Raw genomic sequence first — 24692 nt, forward strand, 5'->3', positions numbered from 1 at the left:
CTGCCTCTACCAACTCTTCAGGCAGTGCGTTCCAGATTCCAACCACCCTCTGAAAAAAATTTTCCTCAAATCCTCTCTAAACCTCCTGCCCCTTCTCTTAAATCTATGCCCCCTAGTTATTGACCCCTCCGCTAAGGGAAAAAGTTTCTTCCTATCTATCCTATCAATGCCCCCTCATAATTTTGTACACCTCAATCATGTCTCCCTCAGCCTTCTCTGCTCTAAGGAAAACAGCCCTAGCCTGTTCAGTCTCTCTTCATAGCTGAAATGCTCCAGCCCAGGCAACATCCTGGTGAATCTCCTCAGCACCCTCTCCTGTGCAATCACATCCTTCCTATAGTGTGGTGCCCAGAACTGTACACAGTACTCCGGCTGTGGCCTAACTAGCGTTTTATACAGCTCCATCATAACCTACCTGCTCTTATATTCTGTGCCTCGGCTAATAAAGGCAAGCATCCCATATGCCTTCCTAACCACCTTATCTACCTGTGCTGCTTCCTTCAGTGATCTATGGATAATATATATATATACACTTAGAAAACACCTTAGGATTTTGCTTTATCTTGCTCGCCAGTGTTTTTTCATGTCCGCTCTTCGCTCTCCTAATTACTTTTTTAAGTATCCCCCTACACTTTCTATACTCCTCTAGTGCCTCTGTTGTTTTCAGCACACTGAATTTGCCATTAGCCTTTTTTTTCCCCTGATCCAATCCTCTATATCCCTTGACATCCAGGGTTCCCTGGACTTGTTGGTCCTACCCTTCACCTTAACGGGTATATGTTGGCTCCGAACTCTCACTGTTTCCTCTTTGAATAATTCCCACTGGTCTGATGTAGACTTTCCTACAAGTAGCTGTTCCCAGTCCACTTTGGCCAGATCCTGCTTTATCATATTGAAATCGGCCTTCCCCCAATTCAGTATCTTTATTTCCAAAGAACAAAGAACAGTACAGCACATGAACAGGCCATTCGGCCCTCCAAGCCTGCACCGATCTTGATGCCTGCCTAAACTAAAACCTTCTGCACTTTCGGGGACTGTATCCCTCTATTCCCATCCTATTCATGTATTTGTCAAGATGCCTCTTAAACGTCGTTATCGTACCTGCTTCCACCACCTCCCCCGGCAGCAAGTTCCAGGCACTCACCACCCTCTGTGTAAAGAACTTGCCTCGCACATCCCCTCTAAACTTTGCCCCTCTCACCTTAAACCTATGTCCCCTAGTAACTGACTCTTCCACCCTGGGAAAAAGCTTCTAACTATTCACTCTGTCCATGCCGCTCATAACTTTGTAAACCTCTGTCATGTCGCCCCTCCACCTCCGTCGTTCCGGTGAAAACAATCCGAGTTTATCCAACCTCTCCTCATAGCTAATGCCCTCCAGACCAGGCAACATCCTGGTAAACCTCTTCTGTACCCTCTCCAAAGCCTCCACGTCCTTCTGGTAGTGTGGCAACCAGAATTGCATGCAATATTCTAAGTGTGGCCTAACTAAAGTTCTGTACAGCTGCAGCATGACTTGCCAATTTTTATACTCTATGCCCCGACCGATGAAGACAAGCATGCCGTATGCCTTCTTGACTACCTTATCCACCTGCGTTGTCACTTTCAGTGACCTGTGGACCTGTACGACCAGATCTCTCTGCCTGTCAATGCTCCTAAGGGTTCTGCCATTTACTGTATACTTCCCACCTGCATTAGACCTTCCAAAATGCATTACCTCACATTTGTCCGGATTAAACTCCATCTGCCATTTCTCCACTGAAGTCTCCAACCGATCTATATCCTGCTGTATCCTCTGACAATCCTCATCACTATCCGCAACTCCGCCAACCTTTGTGTTGGTGGAGTTTTCCGGTCCATCTTTGTCCTTTTCCATAACTACTTTAAATCTTAGCGTAGAAGCATAGAAAATAAGGGCAGGAGTAGGCCTTTTAGCCCTTCGGGCCTGCTCCGCCATTCATTATGCTCATGGCTGATCATCCAGCTCAGTAACCTGTTCCTGCTTTCGCCCCATACCCTTTGATCCTTTTAGACCCAAGAGCTATATCTAACTCCTTCTTGAAAATATAAAATGTTTTGGCCTCAACTGCTTTCTGTGGTAGCGAATTCCACAGGCTCACTGCTCTCGGGGTGAAGACATTTCTCCTCGTCTCAGTCCTGAAAGATTTGCCCCATATCAGACTATGACCCCTGGTTCTGGACTCCCCCACCATCGGGAACATCCTTCCTGCATCTACCCTGTCAAGTCCTGTTAGAATTTTCTAGGTTTCTATGAGATCCCCTGTCACTCTTCCGAACTCCAGCCAATATAATCCTAACCGACTCAGTCTCTCCTCATACGTCAGTCCCGCCATCCCAGGAATCAGTCTGGTAAACCTTCGCTGCACTCCCTCTATAGCAAGAACATCCTTCCTCAGATAAGGAGACCAAAACTGCACACAATATTCCAGGTGTGGCCTCACCAAGGCCCTGTATAATTGCAGCAAGCCATCCCTGCTCCTGTACTGGAATCCTCTCGCTATGAAGGCCAACATACCATTTGCCTTTTTTACTGCCTGTTGCACCTGCGTGCTTACCTTCAGCGACTGGTGAACGAGAACACCCAGGTCTTGCTGCATATTCCCCTCTTAGTTTATAGCCGTTCAGATAATCTGCCTTCCTGTTTTTGTTACCAAAGTGGATAACCTCACAATTATCCACATTATACTGCATCTGCCATGCATTTGCCCACTCACTCAACTTGTCCAAATCACCCTGAAGCCTCTCTGCATCCTGCTCACAACTCACCCTCCCACCCAGTTTTGTGTCATCTGCAAATTTGGAGATATTACATTTAGTTCCCTCATTTAAATCATTAACATATATTGTGAATAGCTGGAGTCCTAGCACCAATCCCTGCGATACCCCACTAGTCACTGCCTGCCATTCGGAAAAAGACGCATTTATCCCTACTCTTTGTTTCCTGTCTGCCAACCAATTTTCTATCCATCGCAATACACTACCCCCAATCCCATGCGCTTTAAATTTACATGCTAATCTCTTATGTGGGACTTTGTCAAAAGCTTTCTGGAAGTCCAAATAAACCACATCCACTGGCTCCCCCTCATCAACTCTACTAGTTACATCCTCGAAGAATTCTAGTAGATTTGTCCAGCATGATTTCCCTTTCGTAAATCCATGCTGACTCTGCCTGATTCTACCACTGTTCTCCAAACGCTCTGCTATAAAATCTTTGATAATGGACTCTAGGTCTATGGTCAGTATCCCCGAAATGCCCCCCAACTGACACTTCTACCACTTGTCCAGCTTCAATCCCTAGGGTTAGGTCCAGTATTGCCCCTTCTCTTTTAGGACTTTCTACATACTGGCTCAAAAAGCTTTCCTGTATGCATTTTAAGAATTCCGCCCCTTCAAGTGTTTTGCACTAAGACTATCCCAGTTAATATTGGGGAAGTTGAAATCCCCTACTATTATTACCCTATTATTTTTACACCTCTCTGAGATTTGCCTACATATCTGCTCCTATATCTCTCCCTGACTGTTTGGAGGCCTGTAGTACATTCCCAGTTTTTGAGTTCTACCCATATGGCCTCATTTGAGGAACCTTGTAAGATATCATCCCTCCTTACTGCAGTAATTGACTCCTTGATCAACAGTGCAATGCCACCTCCTCTTTTACTCCCTCCCCTGTTCCCACCGTTGATTCTATACCCTGGAATATTGAGCTGCCAGTCCTGCCCCTCCCTCAACCATATCTCAGTGATAGCAATAATATCATAATCCCATGTGCTAATCATTGCCCTCGATTCATTTGCCTTATGAGTAAGACTCCTTGCATTAAAATAGATGCTCTCCAGCCTTGCATTTTTCACTTGTGCCTTAACAGGTTTATATTTGCTCTGCCTTCCAGACTGACTCAGTTTCTCTTTTATGTCTGACTGAGCATCACCCCCTACTGTACCTCCATTCTGTATCCCACCCCCCTGCCAAATTAGTTTAAACCCCCCCCCCCCCCCAACAGCACTGGCAAACCTTCTAGCAAGGCTGTTGGTCCGGTTCAGGTGCAACCCGTCCAACTTGTACAGGTCCCACCTTTGCCAGAAACAGACCCAGTGATCCAGGAAACTAAAGCCCTCCCTCCTGCACCATCTCCTCAGCCCCATATTCATCTGCTCTATCCTCCTATTCCTATACTCGCTAGCACGTGGCACCGGGAGTAATCCCGAGATTACAACCTTTGAGGTCCTGCTTTTTAATCTGCTACCTAGCTCCCTAAATTCTTGATGCAGGACCTCATCCCGCTTTCTACCTATGTCTTTGGTACCAATGTGTACCACGATGTCTGACTGTTCACCCTTCCTGCAGAATGTGTTGCAGCCACTCCGTGTCATCCTTGACCCTAGCACCAGGGAGGCAACATACCATCACTATAGCTCTTCCACTCTTCTGCATGCTTCCCTCAGCTCTGCAATTTCTCTATTCCCTCGATATCATTATTGTCAGGAGTCTATATACAGCTCCCTCCAGAGTCTTACATCCTTTACTGTTCCTTAGTTCTGCCCATACTCTTTCCACTGCCTGTTCACCCCTACTGAAGTCCTTTCTCCCCTTTGCTGTTATTGTGCTTATATCAATATTGCTATTCCTCCTGCTTTCCCAATTTTCCCTGTCCTTTCTGAAGATCCTGTAGCCTGCAATATTTAGCTCCCAATCATACCCAGCTTGTAGCCAGGTCTCTATAATGGTTACTAAATCATATCCTTTAAGCTAAATTTCTGCTTCTAACTTGCTTATATTATTTCTTATGCTCCTGCTTTTGTGTGCATGAATTATTCTGTTTGGGTGACTGTCCCCACCCTATATATTTTACTGATGATGCATTTCTCATAGTTTATGACCTTTTGTTGCTCTGTACAGTGTTACCCTAGTTATTTAATATATTTTTATCACTTCTTTATTTTTAACATATTTTCTTACTTCCTATGTAACCTTTCCTGTTCCCAGAGTATTTGTATAAATCTTTACCTTTTATATTCTGACCTTTGTCTTATTTCACCCTTTGCTAAATATTTAGGTTAGAACTTTGTCATTTCACCTCTGGCACCTTGATTCAACTCAGCGCAGCGAGAGGAGGGCCTGAAGATCCCGCCACTGTGAAATGTTATGTATTCTAAGCCAAGCTATTTTGCGCCATCTGAATGTAGAGTCTCTACTGGTGCTGGGTCATCAATCTCTTTCAGAGCACCACCAAGAGGCACAAGAGAGTACGAGTGGAGCTCTTGGTTTACTGTGACTGAATAAGTTAAATTCCTTTCTTATTACATGGGAATTGAGGCTTTTTACCAGAGTTTTGAGGATTGCATTGCACCTATTGATAATGAGAGCACTGGTTCATGGGCGATTGCATAAGTCACATTCTGCCTTCATATCCTGAGATTATGGGATTTTTGCAGTGTTCTTGGGAATCACATTGAGATTACAGCTTTTTTCTCGTGAAACTAGTGCCTTCAAGTTTGAAATGTCAGGATGACCGCCTCGCACTCATTACTAAGATTAATTTCTGAGACGGTGGTATGTTGCCAGAGCAGTATCATAGTAGTACCTGTATCATAGCTTGCCTTTCAGAGCTTCAGGCCATTCAGGTGAAGGTAGAGTGAGTAGAAGGCTATTATGCTGCCATACTCCTTCCCTCCACGCGGTTATTTACTTGATGAGCACGTGTCAACGAACGTGGGCTGAGTAATGGGGAAGGAGAGGAGAAAGTTTCTTTTAACCCCACAACATAATGACTTGGTTTCTGTTGTTTTGGCACATCAAAGGCATCTGATGACGAGGCAACGAATCAGAAGATGCTCTCTTGAGTTTTAAATGGAGGTGTGGATGAGCCATCTGGAGAACAAGTGAGTTTGGGGCGAAGAAGTTTGCACTGTTGCTCGTCCCCAAGCAGCATAATTTAAATTTCTTTTACCGACCAATTGTCTTGACAGTAGAGGTCCTGTATACCACATCTGGAATGTCTACACTGAAGTGCCCATCTCATTTCACTCTATCAGAGCTTGTATTTTCGCAGATGTTTTACATTGCAGGGTTTTTTTTTCCAATTTTACCCCCTCTTCGTAAAGGGGTTGACTTCTTTTTGAGACTAGGATCTACAGTTACCATCCGCTCCCTGGTAACTTGCCCATATGACTTTTAGTGATCATATTCGAGTGCTTATGGCTGTTGAACTGTGAAGAATGTCACAGCAAAACCTGATCTCACCCTTAGCTGGCGCCATTACATGCAGATTTCATTATTGGGATCATTTAAAGCGATCAGGAGCTATAACTAGTTTTCTCCCCTCTCTGTCCCCCACCACCCTGCATCTTAGAAGCATTGTGCACAATTGTATTGCTGCCTCCATTTCCCCAGTTAACTAACTCAGTGCGGACCAAAACCCAGCCTGGGAGTGTGTGGCCCATTACTATACTGAGTGATGCTTTCCCCCACTAAGTGGAGGCTATTTTTAATTAAAGACCTTCCTTTTCTGTTAACCTGGCTCTAGATTTCTATCATTGAAATATGTATTGGTTGTTTCGAAATAATGAATGTACTTCAAGAGTGAACCTTCTACCTTGTCTGAATCCAGTGGACACAAATGCACATTACCAAAACTGCCTTCAATTTGAAATTCCAGTAGAAGAATTTCAAGGATACGGTATCCTGGAACCTTTAGAACAACAAAAGTCAAACACCAAATTCTCTTTTTAAAGAAAAATGCATTGCCAGTTCAATGGAGGGATCATCCATTGCCAGAAAACAATGTCATGCAGGCTCAATCTCATACTCCATAGTGTTCCCAGTCTCAGCCATGCCGTGTGGAGAAGTAACAGAGTAGGATGATACTTTTGAGGAGGAATGTTGGCACAGCGTAATGGTGGGGACCTCCTCACCGAATTCCCAATCTGAGCTCCCGTGCGATGGGAAATCACAAGCAGGGAATATCCAAGCGAGAGTGTTGTTCCCGGGTATATCTTCCAGGAGCTACCTGAAGTGCATCAGTGACTATGATGTAGGAGTGCAGGCAACAAACTGTGTCCAAAGTCGGATTGTCCTATCTGCATCGACATCTGCTAAATACCATGCTGCAGTAAGCATGTATTGCTTGGTCTTATGACTAATGTGCTCCTAGCCTCCTTTTCCCCCACTCTGAAGAGAGAAGCTGAGGTGCTGGCAGAAACCTGTAAATCATATTGCATCAGGAGACTTTCTCTCTCCACCCTCCCTCCCCAGTCTCCATTCTGTGGGCTGTTCAAGTCAGTCCAGGTAGTGTCTATCAGCTCCTTTCACCTTGGAAGTGCTCGCTTTGGAAGATTCTGTGGATTTCTTATCTGTTCTCCTCACTGAACTCTCCAGTGCTGCACTCTTCACATGCTCTGGGGTTGGCCTTGGGTGCCCCCATTTTATGGGGGAGGAGCAGATCAAGGACCTTGTTGGAACTACTTGTGCTGGCCAGTAATCTGTCTACATGTGATTTATTCCACAAGTCAGACTGTTTCCTAACCAACGGATAGCTACATCATAGTCTTTCGCCGAGATGCTCCAAGGCTAGTTTGGACGTTGAAGCTGTGCTCTCATTTTACCCAACATCCCATTCCTTTAAGGAGGACGCTGATTTCATTCTGAAAATGCTCATAATGTATTGTGTTTTTATATTCACCCAAACTCCTAAGTCACGACTGTTTATATCCTACAGCAGAATGGCTTTAGGTAACTTCAAAGACAAAGCAATTTGTAGCAAAGCAGTCAGTGGACATCTAGCGTGTCACCATGGAGAATATACATGCCATGTAGGCCCCAAGGGATCAGACTGCAAAATTCCTGTCGCCCCAGTCCTAAACCTTCCCACTGAAACTTGTACTTGGCATTGCTCCTTGGCAGGATTTCTCTTCCATTGCGCAGAATCTGCTCTCTCAGAGATGCAGTGTCATCAGGGGAGAAGCGGCAGATGCACCCAATAGGGAGAAAATCAATTGGGGGTGATAATAAATGCCTGCTTAAACTGAAGAGTTTAAGGGAAAGAGGTGGGAGGAAGGGCATCTAAGTCAGGACTGAGATTAAAGACACAGAAAACCTCTGAAATGGAGACTGGCTGTTCGGTTAACTTTTAAGGATGTAATCAGATTGATCTGAATTTAAATTAACCCAAATGTCACCTGGATTTTCCAAGTTTTGTTAATTGTCAAGTTAATGCATTTTAAAATGCACCATTTTTAATACATTTTGTGGAGTAATCCCATATACCCAAATTATGTGTACACCAGGCATGGTGGCCGCACTGAAAGCAGTGTTTACGATTCAAAATTTATTCACTGCGGACCTGTCCTGAGAGACAGTGGAATAGTTGAGGGCCATTTTATTTGTTTCACTGTTAATTGTTGATTAGTTCTCCATTGGTACTGTCGGTAAGACATGATCTCGCATGCACCCAACATAATTGTTCAGGTTTGGCTAGCACTTGAGAAGATGCTTTTGGCAGATCTGGTTTGACAGCAGAGTTTCAGCACCTTAACTGGGTCATCCCTTCTCCTAAATCGCTTCCCTTTTGGCACGGTCTCTCTAGGGTGTGAAGGATACAGAATGAAGAAGAAAGTTTAGTTACCTACCTTTTTAGAGACATCTTCACTCTGAGTGATGGCATCTTTCACACAACACAATCCCTGCCAACGCTCTCTTCCGGTCCTGTGATTTTACATAGTTTTTTTTTAGTTAGGGCATTGGTAGTGAAATTTGTACACCTTAAAAAAAAAAATTAAATAAAGTGCTGTTGTAAAGGTCCTGGGCTGAGTGGTGCAGTCCCAATCAGGTCATGTCATGAGCAAGGAAAAGGATGTGTAATTGTACGATTTCCCCAGAGCCAGTCAAGATTGGACAAGCTGCCAAATTTCCTGGAAGGTGCTATTATTGATGACGACTCTTGAGGTCTAGCATCCTCCTCCTCAGCTAGTATACCAGGCAGCCAAGGGGCCACTTTATAACTTTTCCATCTCCCCACTGATAACTTGAAACAGATTCATGCACAGCAGAGGGATCCATCACCTTCCACATACTAGTACATGGGCTCTTGGCTGCATTCAGTGTTGCTTCAGTGGCAAGTATTGAAACTACCATTTGAATTGAATCGATAGTTAATGTCCACTTATTTCTGTGTAGTATCTGCCTCAAGGTTCCTGTCAGGAGAATCTTCCCACATCAGTGACTCCCACCTGATATCCAGGAAGGAAGCTGCCTTAGGACTCTGCTGTGGCATGGGGAAGCATCCCAGTAAATCTTGGATGTGGTCCCAGCCAAAATTGCTGTTAATATTTTAGAATTTGTCTTTTGAGAATGGTCAAAGCTTGTTTTTCACCTTAAATATACAGAAGGCCAAAGTTGAAGTGATAGAGCGCTCTTGCTCTTTGCTTTAAACCTTATAAAAGGTTCCAGCCCAGATACCAACCAAAGCCCGATCTTAACTGGTTGAATTTTCTCTGCTTGGAATAATCTGCTAGGTTGAACCTTATAGAAGAGAGATTTTCATGTTTCCGCTAAAGTCTAGACGGTCTTTCCTGTGCTCACTACTGGAGCTGTTGTTGGCTGGTGGACTGCAAGAGGAAGTGACGGTTGATTTGAAACAGGGCAGAGTGCATTACCACACCAACCTGTAGTAGTGTTGTGGTACCTGCATGGATTTATAATGTGTCTTCCAGTCTGAGCTGCTTCAAAATGGGAGAGGAGGACTGTTACATAGCAGTCCAAATGCTTCTCTGTAAGTTTTCTCTGTGAGTTTTAACCCCTGCTCCACCTCGCTCAGGAGATGGACTCAGTTTCTCAACTACACTTGGTACTGCAGCCAAAGAGGCAAAAGACTGAAATGAATAGACAAATGTAATATAAAAGGTATCTAAATGTTACTGGAAGCTCCTCCTTTGTTCCCCTAGCAGCTTGGAGGGTAAAAGAAATGCGTAGCTGCGTAGATCACCAGTGTTCTAGCTTTGATTCATGGCATCTGCTGAATCAGCTGATATGAGTCTTAGCAGCTGGGTTAAAGGGAAGGATTTGCCAGGATGCTTGCTCCTGAATGTTGTGCACTATCCGTACCCATGTTTGGATGGTAGATGGCTTGATGTGATGCTGCTCATGGTCCAATATACGTGCCTGTCCCATTTCCCACAACTCTACCCTCATCCCTTCCCCTCCCTCCCAGAAGTTTACTGTCTAATCTTGCAGAGGAAGAATGACCATGTGTATGGGATGTCAGGAAGGGGTTAAGAGTGCTGCTTAGACCTATAAAACAGTATGCCAGCGCAGGGGGGTGAAAATGATTAGAAATCTCTAAAAACATTAACCCAGTGACCACCTTTTAAATGTGTGAATTCTCTTTTGCCATGCACGTTTCACTATTCTATCTCCAGCTAATGGTCTGCTCCTGGCCCTGTCAGTTCTGCTTTTCAATTAGTTGCTTGGAGGTTTATGCCTGCAGCCACTGTCGATTAACTACAGTTTCTTTGCCATGTTCCTTGTGGAGAACTGTCTGTTGTCCACAGTTCATTGTGCATGATTTAAGAGCGTGGGATTGGGCATGCCCTACTCTGTCACAAACAAAAACAAGAAATGTTGGAAATACACAGCAGGTCCGGTAGCATCTGTGGAGAGAGAAGCAGAGTTAACTTCAGGTCAGTGACCCTTCATCAGAACTGGCAACGGTGAGAGATGTAATAGGTTTTAAGCAAATAAAGCGTGGGGCAAGAGAGAACAAAAGGCAAGGGTAGATAGGACAGGGTACAGAGAATAACTGACCAGAAGGTCATGGAGCAAAGGCAAACGGTATGTTAATGGTGTGTTGAAAGACAAAGCGTTAGTGCAGAGAGGGTGTTAATGGGCAGAAAAATGGAGCCCTGGCCCAAAGCACAAACATGAAAAAAAGAGTGGGCAGGCACCTGGTAAGAAAAATGCATGATGAAACAAACTAAAATAAAATAAAAAGAAAAAAAAACTGAAAATAAAAAGGTGGGGGCCTATCATGCTCTGAAATTATTGAACTCAATGTTCTGTCTGGCAGGCTGTAATGTGCCTAATAAGTAAATGAGATGCTGTTCCTCGAGCTTGAGTTGATGTTCACTGGAACACTACAGCAAGCGCAGGACAGATTTGTGGGCAAGAGAGCAGAGAGTTCATGTTTTTGGACTGAGCGGAGGTGTTCCGCAAAGCGGTCACCCGATCTGCGTTTGGTCTCCCCATTTTAGAGGAGACCACATTGTGAGCAGCGAGTACAGTATACTAAATTGAAAGAAATACAAGTAAATTGCTGCTTCATCTAAAACGAGTGTTTGGGCCTTGGATAGTGAGGAGAGAGGAGGTAACAGTGCAGGTATTACACCTGCTGCGATTGGGAAGGGAATGAGGTGTTGGGGGTAATGGAGGGGTGGACCAGGGTGTCAGAGGGAACGATCCCTTAGGAATGCTGATAGGGGAGGGAAAGATGCGTTTGGTAGTGGCATCATGCTGGAGGTGGCGGAAATGGCGGAGGATAATCCTTTGGATGTAGAGGCTGGTGGGGTGCAAAGTGAGGACAAGGGGGACCCTGTTACGGTTCTGGGAGGGAGGGGACGGGGTGAGGGTAGAGGTGTGGGAAATGGGCCAGGCACAGTTAACGGCCCTGTCAACCACAGTGGTTGGGGGGGACGGGGACCTCGTTTGAGGAAAAAGGAAGACATATCAGATGCACTGTCATGGAAGGTTGCATCATCAGAGCAGATGCTTTGGAGACGGAGAAACTGGGAGAATGGAATGGAGTCCTTACAGGAGGCTGGGTGTGAGAAAGTATAGTCAGGATAGCTGTGGGTATCATTGGGTTTATAATATATACTAGTGGACAGCCTATTCCCAGAGATGAAGACAGAGAGGTCGAGGAAGGGAGGTGTCGAAGGTAGACCATGTGAAGGTGAGAGAAGGGTGGTAATTGGAAGCAAAGTTGATAAAGTTTTCCAGGTCGGGACGGGAGCAGGAAATGGCACTGATACAGTCTTCAATGTACTGGAAAAAGAGGTGGGGGAGGGGGCCTGAGTAGGACTGGAACAAGTAATGTTCGACATGTCCCACAAAAAGACAGGCATAACTAGGACCCATGCGGCTACCCATAGCAACACCTTTTACTTGAAGGAAGTGAGTGGAGTTGAAGGAGAAGTTGTTCAATGTGAGAACAAGTTCAGCCAGGTGGAGGAGGGTGGTAGTGGATGGGGTCTGGTTGGGCCTCTGTTCAAGGAATAAGCGGAGAGCCCTCAAACCGTCCTGGTGAGGGATGGAGGTGGAGAGATTGGACGTCGATAGTGAAGAGGAGGCGGCCAGGAAACTGGAAATTGTCAAAATGATATAAGCTGTCAGAAGAGTCATGGATGTAGGTGGGAAGAGACTGGACCAGGGGAGAAAAGATAGAGTCAAGATAGGAAGAAATAAGTTCAGTGGGGCCGGAACCTACCTACCACCGCCCCCCACCCCCAGCACATGACCCTAGACTTCCTTGTAAATCAAAACTCTGTCTAGCTCAACCTTGAATATATTCAGTCAGCTTCCACTGCTCTCTGGGGATGAGAATTCCAAAGATTAACAACCCCCTCAGAGAAGAAATGCAGCCTCATCTCTGTCTTAAAAGTGCGACCCCATAATTTGAAACTGTGCCCCCTTGTTCTAGATTCCTCTACAAGGGGAAACATCCTCTCAGCATCTACCCTATCAAGACCCCTCAGAATCTTATATTTCAATAAGGTCACCTCTCATTCTTCTAAACTCCAATGAGTGTAGGCCAAACCTGCTCAACCTTTCCTCATTAGACATCCCCTTCATCCCAGGAATCAACCTAGTGAACCTTTACTGAAATGCAAGTATGCACCTCCCTAAGTAAGGAGAAACGAGTGGCTTGTGTGCATCAGGTTTGACTTGCTGGTAGCACTCTCGCCTCTGAGTCAGCAGGTTGTGGTGGATTCAAGCCCCACTCCAGAGCGCTTGAGCACATAATCCAGGCTGATGCTCCAGTGCAGTACTAAGTGCTGCATGGTCGGAGGTGCCATCTGTTTAACCGAGTGTCTGCCCTCTCAGATGAACTATTTTGGAGAATAGTCCTGGTGTCCTGGCTAATTTATTCCACAACCAGCAGCACCTAAAATTGATATTTTTGTGGGAGCTTGCTGTGCACAAATTGACTGCTGTGTTTCCTACTTTACAACACTTCAGTTGGTTGTAAGGTGCTTTGGGATGACCTGAGGTCATGGAAGGCGCTATGTAAATGCAAGTTCGTTCATTCACCCTTGATAAATCCCTGCATGACAAGGCTGTGATTGGAAAAAGTGGGCTTCAAACCTACAGCCAGCCACTCTGCAGTGTTGAAGCTTCATGTTCCTCAATAGGGAGACACTGCACCCCCTCCTGCTGCGGGGCAGGGCCGCCGCACCCTCTCCAGTGCTGACAAAGTTCTAACCAGTCAGAGTGCTAAAATCCAGTTTCCTTTGTTTGGAGTGGCCGTATGCTTAAAGCAGTGGACTGACAACTCTGGTTACTCTAGTTTTAATCTACAGTCAACTGATAGCCTGTATTTAGGCTTCCCAAATACCAACAGTGCTCGTAACACAATCCAGGACTATTCGTGGCCTGCCTGGCCCATTTCTTCTTTCCCACTATTTGCCCTCAGCAAGCTTTCAGCTGCACCTGCCAAGTGTAGGATCCTCTTGTAAGAGAAGAATTGGACACAACTGCATTTTTGAGGGGAATCACTGACTGATATACATTATCTCAATTATCCAACCATTCAAGCATGTTCTTGTGCAGTTTGTTTTAGCATTTCTGAGAGTGGCCCTTGAGCTAGACATTGGTTGAGATTGTAGCCCTTCTGTTGCTTTGTCAAAGGAGCAGCATTGACTGTAGAGATGGATCTGTTCCCATTCAGAGTCTCCGTCTGCTCACCTCTTGACTGCACCTTGCTGCAAGGGGACATAATACGAACAAGAGAGACCGATGAAGACCTCTGGTCTGTCTTGTCTGTCCCACGCAATTGTTGTACCGTGTGTCTCACAATATAGACACTCTTCATCCCGCCTAAAACCATGTGATCTCCTGGGAGACGTGAAAAACTAGTTTAAAAACCCAGGCCAATTCAGGGGAAAAGCATTTGGGAAATTTCTCTCCAACCCAACTAGGTAATGAAACTAATCCAGATCACTCTGGCCCTGAATTCCCTGAAGTATCTACATTTTGTAAGAGGTGATGTTCATCCCAACCAGAGACATGTCCAGCTCTCGTTTGAAGGAGTCAATTGGCTTCCACCATAAAAAATGACAGCCTGTGCCTGGAGTCCACTATTTCTGTTAGGAGTACAGGGAACCACCTCCTGACATCTAACCTAGATCTGGCCATACGCAACTTAAAATTGTGACCCCTGGTCCTCCCTAATCTATTTACTTGTAACTAACTGTCAACTAGAATATAACCTGTGCCCAACATCTTCTAAACCTGGTTGACTCATCAGGTTGATTAATCGATGTGGGTTGCAGTAGTGCGAGTGCGCCAGAATGGAGATAGTTGAGTAATCTCTCTGCCAACATGCTATTAGGATCCTGAAGGAATCTGGAGAAGAAATAGTGCAGACTTGGGCTATAATTTTCTACAGTTCTATGAAAAGGAGGGTGACAAGTGTGAGGGGTCGTCTCAGAAGACAGGCAAAAATAATGGTGCACAGCCACAAAACAGGAAAAAAGGTAGAAGAGTGTTTTTTCTCTAAATGGAAAGGTGTGGCTTTCCACAGTGGTCAGGTGTTGGCTGCTTCTATTTCTGATATTCTTTGACTAAGGAGAGCCAACACAGATTTGTAAAAATCAGATCGTGTTTGACTAATCTAATTGATGACGTAATAGGTTGATGAAGGGAAAGCAATGGATGTTGTCGATATGGATTTTAAGAAAGCGTTTGACAAAGTACCACATAAAATGCTGGTTGACAAAATGGAGGCTCATGGAATAGGAGGGTCAGTGTCAGGTTGGATAAAAAGTTGGCCTAAGGACAGAAAACTGCAAGTCATGGTAAATGGTTGTTTTTCAGACTGGAGGATAGTAAACAGTGATATTCCTCAAAGGTCAGTGCTAAAACCACTGCTTTATTGATGTATATAAATGACTTGGATATTAGAATACAAAGTAAAATTTCAAAATTTGATATCAAACTTGGAGGTGTGGCAAACAGTGAGGATGATATCAGTCAGCTACAACAGGACATAGGCTAACAGAATGGGCAGCAAGGAATTTAACAGAGAAATGTGAGGAGTTGAATTATGGCAGAAGGGATAGGGTGAGGTAAGCTAGACTTAATGGCATAGTTCAAAAGAGTATGCAGGAACAGAGGGTCATCACAGCTTTAGGAAGGATGTGAGGGTCCTTGAGAGGGTGCAGAGGAGATTTACCAGAAAAGCTCCAGGGCTGAGGAAATATAGCCTTAAGGTTAGTTTGGAGAAGCTGGTGTGCTCCTTGTAGCAGGTGAGGTTAAGAGGAGACCTGACAGGTGTACAGGATTGTCACAGGTTTAGATAGGGTGGAAAAAGGTGAGGAGGAACGTTTTTACGCAGCAAGTGGTGCTGACCTGGAGCTTGCTGCCTATGAGGATGGTGGAAGCGGAGACAGTCAATGATTTCAAAGGAAAATTGGATCGGCACTTTAGGGAAATAGACCTGTGGGGCTACAGAGATAGAGCAGTGGAAGGGGACTGACTGGATTGCTATAGAGAGAGCCAGCATAGACTCGATGGACCAAATGACCACCTTCTGTGCTTCAACTCTGAACTGGTTCAATGTCACTTCCTGCTGGCTGCTCAGAGCTGGGAGCAGCTGTAGAAAATGGGCTTTGGCAAGTTGATTTTTTTTTTAATTGATTACAGAATCACATAATTGTTGATTACCTGTAGAAATGTTGGAAATGCAGCTCCCTCCGATGGTTCAATTAGGAAAGCCTGCATCTTAATGAGCTGCGCAGATCAGAAAGTCTCAGCAATTTCCAGTCTGTGCTAGGTTTGCTGCTCTCATCTGGGATTATTGTAAAGCTGCTACCATTCTCTGTACTGTCCATGTAATACAGAAAGGAAATATTCCCTTTACTGAAAAGTGTGTCTGGATGTCAAGTGAGGACATGATTCGTGTTGATACCGCCACAGTCCTAGGAACAGGAGTAGGCCATTCAGCCCCTTGAGCCTGTTCCACCATTCAAGTAGATCATGGCTGATCTGTATCTCCACTCCATCTTACCCACCTGGGTTCCCTAATACCCTTGCCTAACAAAACCTACCAAGATCAGGGAGCATCTGTAGAGAGAGAAAAAGAGCTGGCGTTTCAGGTCGATGAGAAAATTGGAGTTCATGGAAAGATTATCAACCTGAAGCATTAGCTCTGTTTCTGTCTCCACAGATGCTGCCAAACCTACTGGGTGTTTCCAGCATTTTCTGTTTTAATTTGAGTTCCAGTATCTGTAGTGTTTTGCTTTTGTAAAAACCTACAGTTTTGAAATTTTCCATTGACCCCCAACCTCAACAGCTTTTTTAAGCAAGAGTTCATAGATTCCATTACCCTCTGTGTGAAGAATTGTTTGCTGATGTCACCCTGAATGGCCTAGTTCAAATGGTCTGCCAACATCCTTGGCCTAGGCTCACATTTAAGAGTAGCCAATTGGACAAGGTACTAGAGAGTGACCTGTTCTCACGGACCCTTATCCCAGCAAAGTCAGTATGTCGAGGAGAGATTATTGGGGAATTAATCTACTTCTGGGGAGTTTGTGTCTTTCTGTTCAAATTGTTTTTCTTTTCTTTGCTTAGGTAACACGGCGGAGTGCGACGAGGAAGGTGCTTCTCGGTGCGTCCCTGAATGAACCCCGCCCCTGCCAGACATCCTCCGCTCCGGTTTGGGAGCTGGTCTCTTCACACTCCGCCACTCGGCGGGTAGTTGCCGTGAAAGCCATCAAGACGTCACCTTCCCGAGGCAACCTCTTGGCTGCACTGATTGGACAAACATTGTGGGGGCGGGGTGGGGGGGGGTGGTGGCGGCGTGGAGAGGGAGGGAGGGAGGGAAGAGGGTTATTATAAACCAGCAATACAATGTGTCTAAATCAGCTCATGGAATCCAAGGAAATGTTGCTTTATGACAGAGTGTGCATGGATGGAGCAGTGTGCTCTAATGCTGCAACTGTGGTGTGAAAGACAAGTTTGAAAAGAGGGGATGATAGATATGTTCTCTCTCTAATATTGGGGGGGATGTGGGTGGGTAGTGTGATTAAATATTTTTCTTTGAATTTATCTTGCACAGTAAAGGTGAGCTCTTAGTCTCAATATGTTATAGGTCTCAACATATTAATGCCCCACTTCCTCCCTCACGCCACAAACACACATACAATTATTTAAATGAAAACTGTAGTGAGAATCAAATAGCAACTGTTACAACTTCCTTTCAGATCCAAGTCCGAACCAGATTAATGGGGATAAGGATTTCTATTCTGTAATCCGTTAAGGGCCCCAAAGATACGTGAATCTGGTGGGGTCTCAATCTAACGGTTAATGGGATTTCTTTTCTTTCATTCTTTGTTTCATTGAGACGTGCCTGGAAGATCGAACTCCATAAACCACAAAGCCCCAGGTTTTTTATTCACCGCAAAAGGGATCTGTTCGGGAACAGTGGCATTAAATGCTGGACAGATTCTAGTACTCTGGGACTTCACAGAATATAATGGGGACAGAATTGCACTCGCAAACAATGAGCAATGTGGGCTTCCTTAGTCTTACCACAATGTACATTTTATGTTAAGTCATTGAAATGAAAATGGGGGACCCACCCCTCCCAAAAAAAAAAAGTCACTTCTGTACGTGCTACAAAATAAGCTATTGAATTGAATCAGCAAAATTGTTTGTATTTAAAATCTGAGTATACACGCAGCATCATCAGGAATTCTTGCCTTGCAAACCAGATGCTGCAGCTTGCAGAAATTTCCAGCCGTTGTCATGTGAGTGAGTGTGATGCTAATCCAAGCTGCTCCTCTGCCCATTTGGTTCTATGAACTCTACGGCGACTGCAGTTCGGGACCTGTCCTAAGTTGGGTTTGAGGCAGAACGATCCCAGCTGTGACGCATAGTTTTAATTTTCCTTCTGTTCACGTGAAGCTCTTGCAAGTCCAGTGATATTTGAAAAGCAAACCGAGGAGCAATAAAAGCTGCTGATGTCCTTTGCTGCTCAACTACACTTTCTGTGGGAGAGAGGCAGGTGGCCATTAATGATTGGTGTTCGTCTGGTTTAGCCATCTGTAACCTCCTGCAGTGGTGGGGTGGGGGTTGTGGTGTAGGCCTGTAAATGACACAGGCGTGGAACCCTGCAAAATCTTGTTCAGAAACTGACCTGGAAGTACTTCAGTGAGTAACAGCAGTGCAAACACCTTTAAACCCCCCGCACCCCCTGCCCAAAATGTAGCTGTAATCAAGATTGATAGTTCACTTTTTTTAAAAAACCGCTTCACGTTATTCAGACAGTTTCTTTTTCGTGCGACTGTTTCAAAACCTTTGGGGTCTTTGATGCCATGAGCTGATCAGTGTTAAATATTAAATGGTGAGTTATCTATATTTTCATATGGAGAAAACTTTTTTGTGCAAAATGATGTTTTAGGAAGAGATGGGCCAACCTTCCACAGTCCGAGATTGGCTGGATTCCAAAAGATCTGAAGAGCAAATGGCAGGGAGTGTTTCCCGATTGGCCCAGAAGTTTAGGCATCGTTGGGTGCCTGATTCCAGCTCCAGTCTCGGGGCATCGTGTTGCTCAGAATTGATCACTACGGTTAGTGAGCTTAGGAAGTTTTTGGGTGTGGCGCTGAGGTTTTCGTAACTTGGGGAAAGGGCAGGGCAACTTGGGTGTCCGCCATGACATTTTACTCGCCATGTGCTGGCAACGAGAGTGGACAGACCAGTCCGTACAGTCCTGACTGGGGGAGCATTGCAGCTGAGGGATGGGGGAAAATGATGAGCGACAAGCGTCCCACCCAAGTGGGAGCAGGATTGCAAACTTTAAGAACTCTTCTCGAGGGCGAGATGGTTTTTCTCGTGCTAAAATGGCCTGAAACCAAAACGATCTGGACCTGAACCATGGAGAAATTGCCTGTGCCTATCCTGCAAACCTGCACCCATCTGTAGTGCAGGTGATATGTGAGCCATTGTCTTTTCCAGCTAACTGCAAACATGTTAGCAGCTTGTATTTCATTGTAGGAGAGGAGGTGCTGAGTTGATGGAGTGGATGGGGAAGGAATGTCTCTGAAAGCAAGCAGCAAGGAAGTGGAAGTTCACTTAGAATGGTGTAGATGGTCATTTTGGTAGCCCACCCAAAAGATACAGTAGCCTGGAGCTCTGCATTGCTCTTGTGCAATGGGGGTTTTAGTGGCATTTATTGCAAATTACTCTAAAAGAGTAGGTCTCTTTGGCACATTGCCTTAGAATATCCCCTTCATTGTTTCAGAGGCCTATGTGTGGGGGCTAGCTGAAGCCAGTAATATGAGGATATTTTCAGTTTCCTTTAGTTAGAATCTGTTCGCATTGTTCTTGAGTTTCACATTAACTTGTAGCCGGATGTTTGAAACTGCCTTGGGAATGGTGTGCTGCAGAGGTTCAGGAAATGGGTACAACTTAAGCAGCAACAACCTCATCCCAACGTGGGGGCAATATTTCAATCCTCCACTGTAGATGTTTTGCCCTAGAACCTGGGTGTTGTGTGCCTGAAGCAGTATGCTCCTTAATTGGCCAGTAAGTCTCCAGCTCTGGGAGACTGAGCTTGGATCATTGTAATTCTACATTGCAGCCGCTTGCTGTGCTGCTGCAGAACTCCGTTCCTTCCACAAGAGGCAGTCAGCGAGCTGTGTATGTGATATAATGGCAGCAATCAGATCCCTCAGCCATGTCCCACCAGTTTATTCAATGCTTTGTCTTTCTTCTGCCAGTCCAGCCATCAATCACTACTGCCACCCATTACCAACCTACCTTCACTCTGCCACTGCCCAAAAACAAATAAACACAATCTTTGGAGCGGTGTTCTTTTGCTTTAAAACACAATTTTCTTGCCCTGCTGTAGCTCTCATAACAAAGACTATGGTGACAAATATTAATAGCATAACAGATAATGGGTACCAGATTGTGACTCCACAAGGGTTTCAAATGATGTCTTAAGCCATGAGAAAGAAGCTTTAGCATGTTGGGTGTCCAAACCCCCACAGTGAGGTTGGTGAAATCACCAATCCATTACTCTTAAGTAACCTATACAAATTGTTAGGCCAGAGGGGCCCAGGTTTGATCCCTGGTCTGTGTTAACTGAGCTCAGTCAGGGCAGCAGGACGGGCACTCCAAAGAGCAAAATTCCAGCCAGGGTTTCTGGGAAATCCTCTCTTGGTTTTCCCCTTTATCAGAGGCAGAGCACGTGGGAAGACATTGTCAGTCTGGGGCACTCTGCTTCTGACTGCCTCGATGAAGAATTGTAATCATTGTGGGATTATTGATGAGGAATTGGCAGTTCAACCAGCTGAAAATTACCCAATGGCACAGATAGGCAAGTGGGCATTGGATCATAACACAAGTCAGCATCTGTAATCAGCTCAAATGCAAACAGTTTTGAAATCCAGCCAAAGTGGGTTGAAGTGAGGGGAAATCCCGTCTCTTTTAAGATTATTGATGTTTGAAGTGTGCAGCAAAATCGTAATAAAATTTAAACCGCAGCAGGTGTCTGTCTGGCTGATTACTGTTCCCTTCGGTAACGAACACTGAAATAAAAAGGAGATTCTGAGGAGCGAGAGAAAAAAAGATCTATTAAAGCATTTTTTTGTTGTAAAAGTAAACGTATATTCTAGGAGAAATGTTATTGTTTATATACCAGAATTGTACAGACTTGAACACGTTAGTAGGGCTGTACAAACCTGACTGTTGTAATAAAATATTCTATCAATTTCAAAAGATTATTGAATATTTAATCACGATTTAAATACTGAATGTTGATAAAGTTATCACTAGAGACAGTTTGGTTAAGCATATTATGCTACGTTGAAGAGTGTTGGTAGGAGTGGGTGAATCAAGTGTTCAAGTTTCACTGCTCACTGGTACTTGTGCATGTGTCAGTGACTCCTGTGGTAGTGGTTTAGCCAAATGGAAGGTTGCACTGTGGGTGGGTGGCTTGGGTTTTGGAATGCTTACTGATTTTTAAAAAATCTCTAACCTTGCTTATCTGTCCCTGGCACATATACTAACATAGGATGGTGGGGGTGGGGAGAAAAAGGGACTTGGGTAGAACAAACATTTATATTTCACACAAACACAAGAAATGCTGGAATCACTCAGCAGGTCTGGCAGCATCTGTGGAAAGAGAAGCAGAGTTAACGTTTCGGGTCAGTGACCCTTCTTCGGAACTGTTCCGAAGAAGGGTCACTGACCCGAAACGTTAACTCTGCTTCTCTTTCCACAGATGCTGCCAGACCTGCTGAGTGATTCCAGCATTTCTTGTTTTTGTTTCAGATTTCCAGCATCCGCAGTATTTTGCTTTTATTTATATTTCACATGCTGGAACATCCCAAAATGCTGCATAGTGAAGGGTAATCAGTGCTCTTTAGGCAAATGGAACAGCCAATTTGTGCACACTAAGATTCCTCAGGTAGCAACAAGATGAATGACTTTTCTGTTGTGTTGGTGTTAGTTGGGGAATAAATGTTGGCAATGAGATTTGGGCGGTGGGTAGTGGTATTTGGGAGGGATCTCTCATGCTACACTTCGAGTAGTGCCATGGGATCTTTTCAATCCACCTCGAGGCAAGCTCAACTTTAGGTTGAATATCTCCTCTCTAAGTTGGCACCTCTGATGTGACTTCATCTTAATTTTCGTCTTCAACCAAGATGTTGGTAAACATGTGGTACAAGGTCCTGGGTTAGCTGAGCAATAGCCCAACCTAATAAGTAAAAAGCCCAATGAGGGAAGATTTTTACTATTGGATGTAGTAATGGGGATTGAAGTAAAAATAGGGGTACATCTAGGCTTTAAGGTGATAATAGAGAAGGACACAAGTATGACGAAAACCAGGTTAGTAGATTGGAGAAAAGCTGATTTTGAAGGACAGAATAGAACTTGGGAAAATAAAATGGGCAACAATATTGGCAAACAACAATGGGAAACATTTAAAACTAATCAACAGTGCAGGAAAAATATATTTCCCCAAAAGGAAAGAACAAACTAAATACTAGTGAGACTCCATGGATGAATAAAGACGTAAGGGAACAATTGAGGGTTAGGGAAGAAGCATACGTTATGTGCACAGGAGTAGAGTGCATGATGAGAATATGAAGGGATTAAGAGAGACAAAAAACAAGAAGGCAAAGAGGAACTTATAAAATTAAATTATCAAGGAACATAAAATATTTTACAGGCACATCACTAAGAAAGGAAGGCTGTGAAAGGAAGAGGACCCATTAAGGGATAGGGGAGTTGGCAGAAATATTAAATAATTATCTCGCTTTGGTATTTACAAGGGAGATGGAACAGGTAGACATGACATTGAATGATAAGCTCAGTATTGTGATTAGTGCATTTAAAGTGAAACAAGGGGGATGTATTGAATAAACTAATCAAATTCAAAGAGGATAAAGGCCCTGGTCCAGATGGATTGCATCCATGCATTGAAAGTAAGAATCTAGAGAAGAGATAGCAGAGGCATTGCTACACATATTTAATAATGTTAGAAAAAGGTACAGTACCAGAGGACTGGCGGATAGCTAATATAATTTGTATATAAGAGGGACAGAACGTGCCCAGGGAATTTTAGACCAGTCACCTTATCGTTGTAGGACAAAAATAAAGGAATCCGACGAAAGGAGAAAATAGAAGAACATCTAGAAAAGAAAAATATAATAATGAATAACATGAATTTCAAAAGGGAAAATTTTGCTTGCCCAACTTTATTGAATTTTTTGTGGAGGTAACAGAGTAGATGATGGCAATGCAGTAGACCCTAATTAATTGGGTTTTCTAAAGGTCTTCAATAAGGTTAGAAAATACAGAGTCAGAATGGATTTCTCGCTAGTTTCAAGTCAGAGTGGGAGTAAAGGGTAGTTATTCAGAGTGGCAGAAGGTGGGAAGTAGTTTTCCACAAGGATCAGTACTGGGACCATCGCTTTTCACAGTTCACATTAACAATATGCACTTTGGAATTCAAAGCACAATTTCTAAATTTGCAGGTGACACCGAATTGAGGGAGATAATACTGAGGAGGACTGCAACAAATTACAGGAGGAGAATTTGCCGAATGAGCAAATAATTGTCAAATGAAGTTCAATACAGGTAAATATGAGGTAGTATATTTTGGTAGGAAGAATAGGGAGGTCATGTATTACTTGGAAGGTGAGAGTCCAGGTGGGGTGGAGGAACAAAGGGATCTCGGAGTACAGATAGACCAATCACTAAAAGTTGTGCCACACGTTGAGGTCATTAAAAAAAGCAAACCAAGCATTAAGCTTTATCTCTAGAGGGATAGAATTGATAAATAGAGAAGTTATGCGAAGCCTGTATCGAACCTTGGAGTACTGCATGCTGTTCTGGTCACCATATAATGATAGAGGCACTGGAGAGGGTGCAGCGAAGACTTACAAGGATGGTAACCAAAATGCAAGGCTAAACCTATCCAGAAAGGATGAACAGGCTGGGTCTCGGCCTTTTTTCAGAAGGGTAGAGGGATGATCTAATGGAGATCTTAAAAATTATAAAAGGTTTTAACAGAGTGGATACAGAGCGAATGTTTCCTCTTGTGGGGAAGACGATCAATATAAGATAATTACCAAGAAATCAAATACAGAATTCAGAAGAAACTTTTTTACCCGGAATGGTGAGAATTGGAACTCGCTACCACAGGGAGTGGTTGAATGATAGATGCATTTAAGGGGAGGCTAGAGCAGTACCTGGGGGAGAAGGAAATAGAGGGTTATGATGAGGAAAGCTGGGAGAAGGCTTGAGTGGAGCATAAACTCCAGAATAGACTGATGGGGCTGATTGGCCTGTTTCTGTGTGGTATATCCTATGTGATCCTCATTTTCCTTTATCCACATGTCTGTTCCTTTTTAACCCCTTGGTAATGTGTGAGTAAACTGATCTAAGTTACTTGGGGGCTCTATAGTTGGCAATGCGCACTAATGATCAGGAATAAGAAAACTGACTGACTTCCCTCCCCACCCTTTTCTAGCTCAGTTGCATGGCATCGATGTCTGAAGTCCTGTTTGAAATATGTTGTCTCAGCACAAGCCAGGTATTGAATCTGGACGTTCCTGCTCTGCATGGCTCAATACGTTATTCACTGAGCCATCTCTTTCTCCCCCTTGTCCTTAACTTGCACAGTGAGCTGTGCACAAGTGAAGATAAGGTGAAAGAAACTGCTTCAGAACCAGCATTGGCTGTAGAATACATCTCCAGATCTTTCAATTGAAACTCCTGTTGCTCAAGCCCTGATACTCAGCTGCTGATGTGGACAGGCTCGTACAAGGATCTCTTTACAAATGGGAAGTGTGATTACCGAAAACAATCCCTTCTGCTTCCAGGTTCGGTGGTTGAACAGCAGGATTAACCTTGTGGCACATTGGCTCTGTCTGGTGAGCATGATTTGA

The 24692-nt window shown here is 44.3% G+C and overlaps 1 protein-coding gene across 2 annotated transcripts in view; it reads left to right on the top strand.

Moving 5' to 3' along the window:
• Nucleotides 1-21012, top strand: part of LOC137353386 (serine/threonine-protein phosphatase 6 regulatory subunit 3-like) — a 99033-nt gene extending 78021 nt beyond the window's left edge. For both annotated transcript variants that reach the window (XM_068019603.1, XM_068019604.1), the window contains exon 23: nucleotides 16861-21012. In XM_068019603.1, coding sequence (XP_067875704.1) covers nucleotides 16861-16864 — 4 coding nt within the window. In that variant the 3' untranslated portion in view covers nucleotides 16865-21012. The remainder of the gene's footprint in view (nucleotides 1-16860) is intronic.
• The last annotated feature ends 3680 nt before the right edge of the window (nucleotides 21013-24692 follow it).

This window comes from Heterodontus francisci, chromosome 41 (genome assembly GCF_036365525.1).
Source record: "Heterodontus francisci isolate sHetFra1 chromosome 41, sHetFra1.hap1, whole genome shotgun sequence".
Classification (NCBI taxonomy): domain Eukaryota; kingdom Metazoa; phylum Chordata; class Chondrichthyes; order Heterodontiformes; family Heterodontidae; genus Heterodontus; species Heterodontus francisci.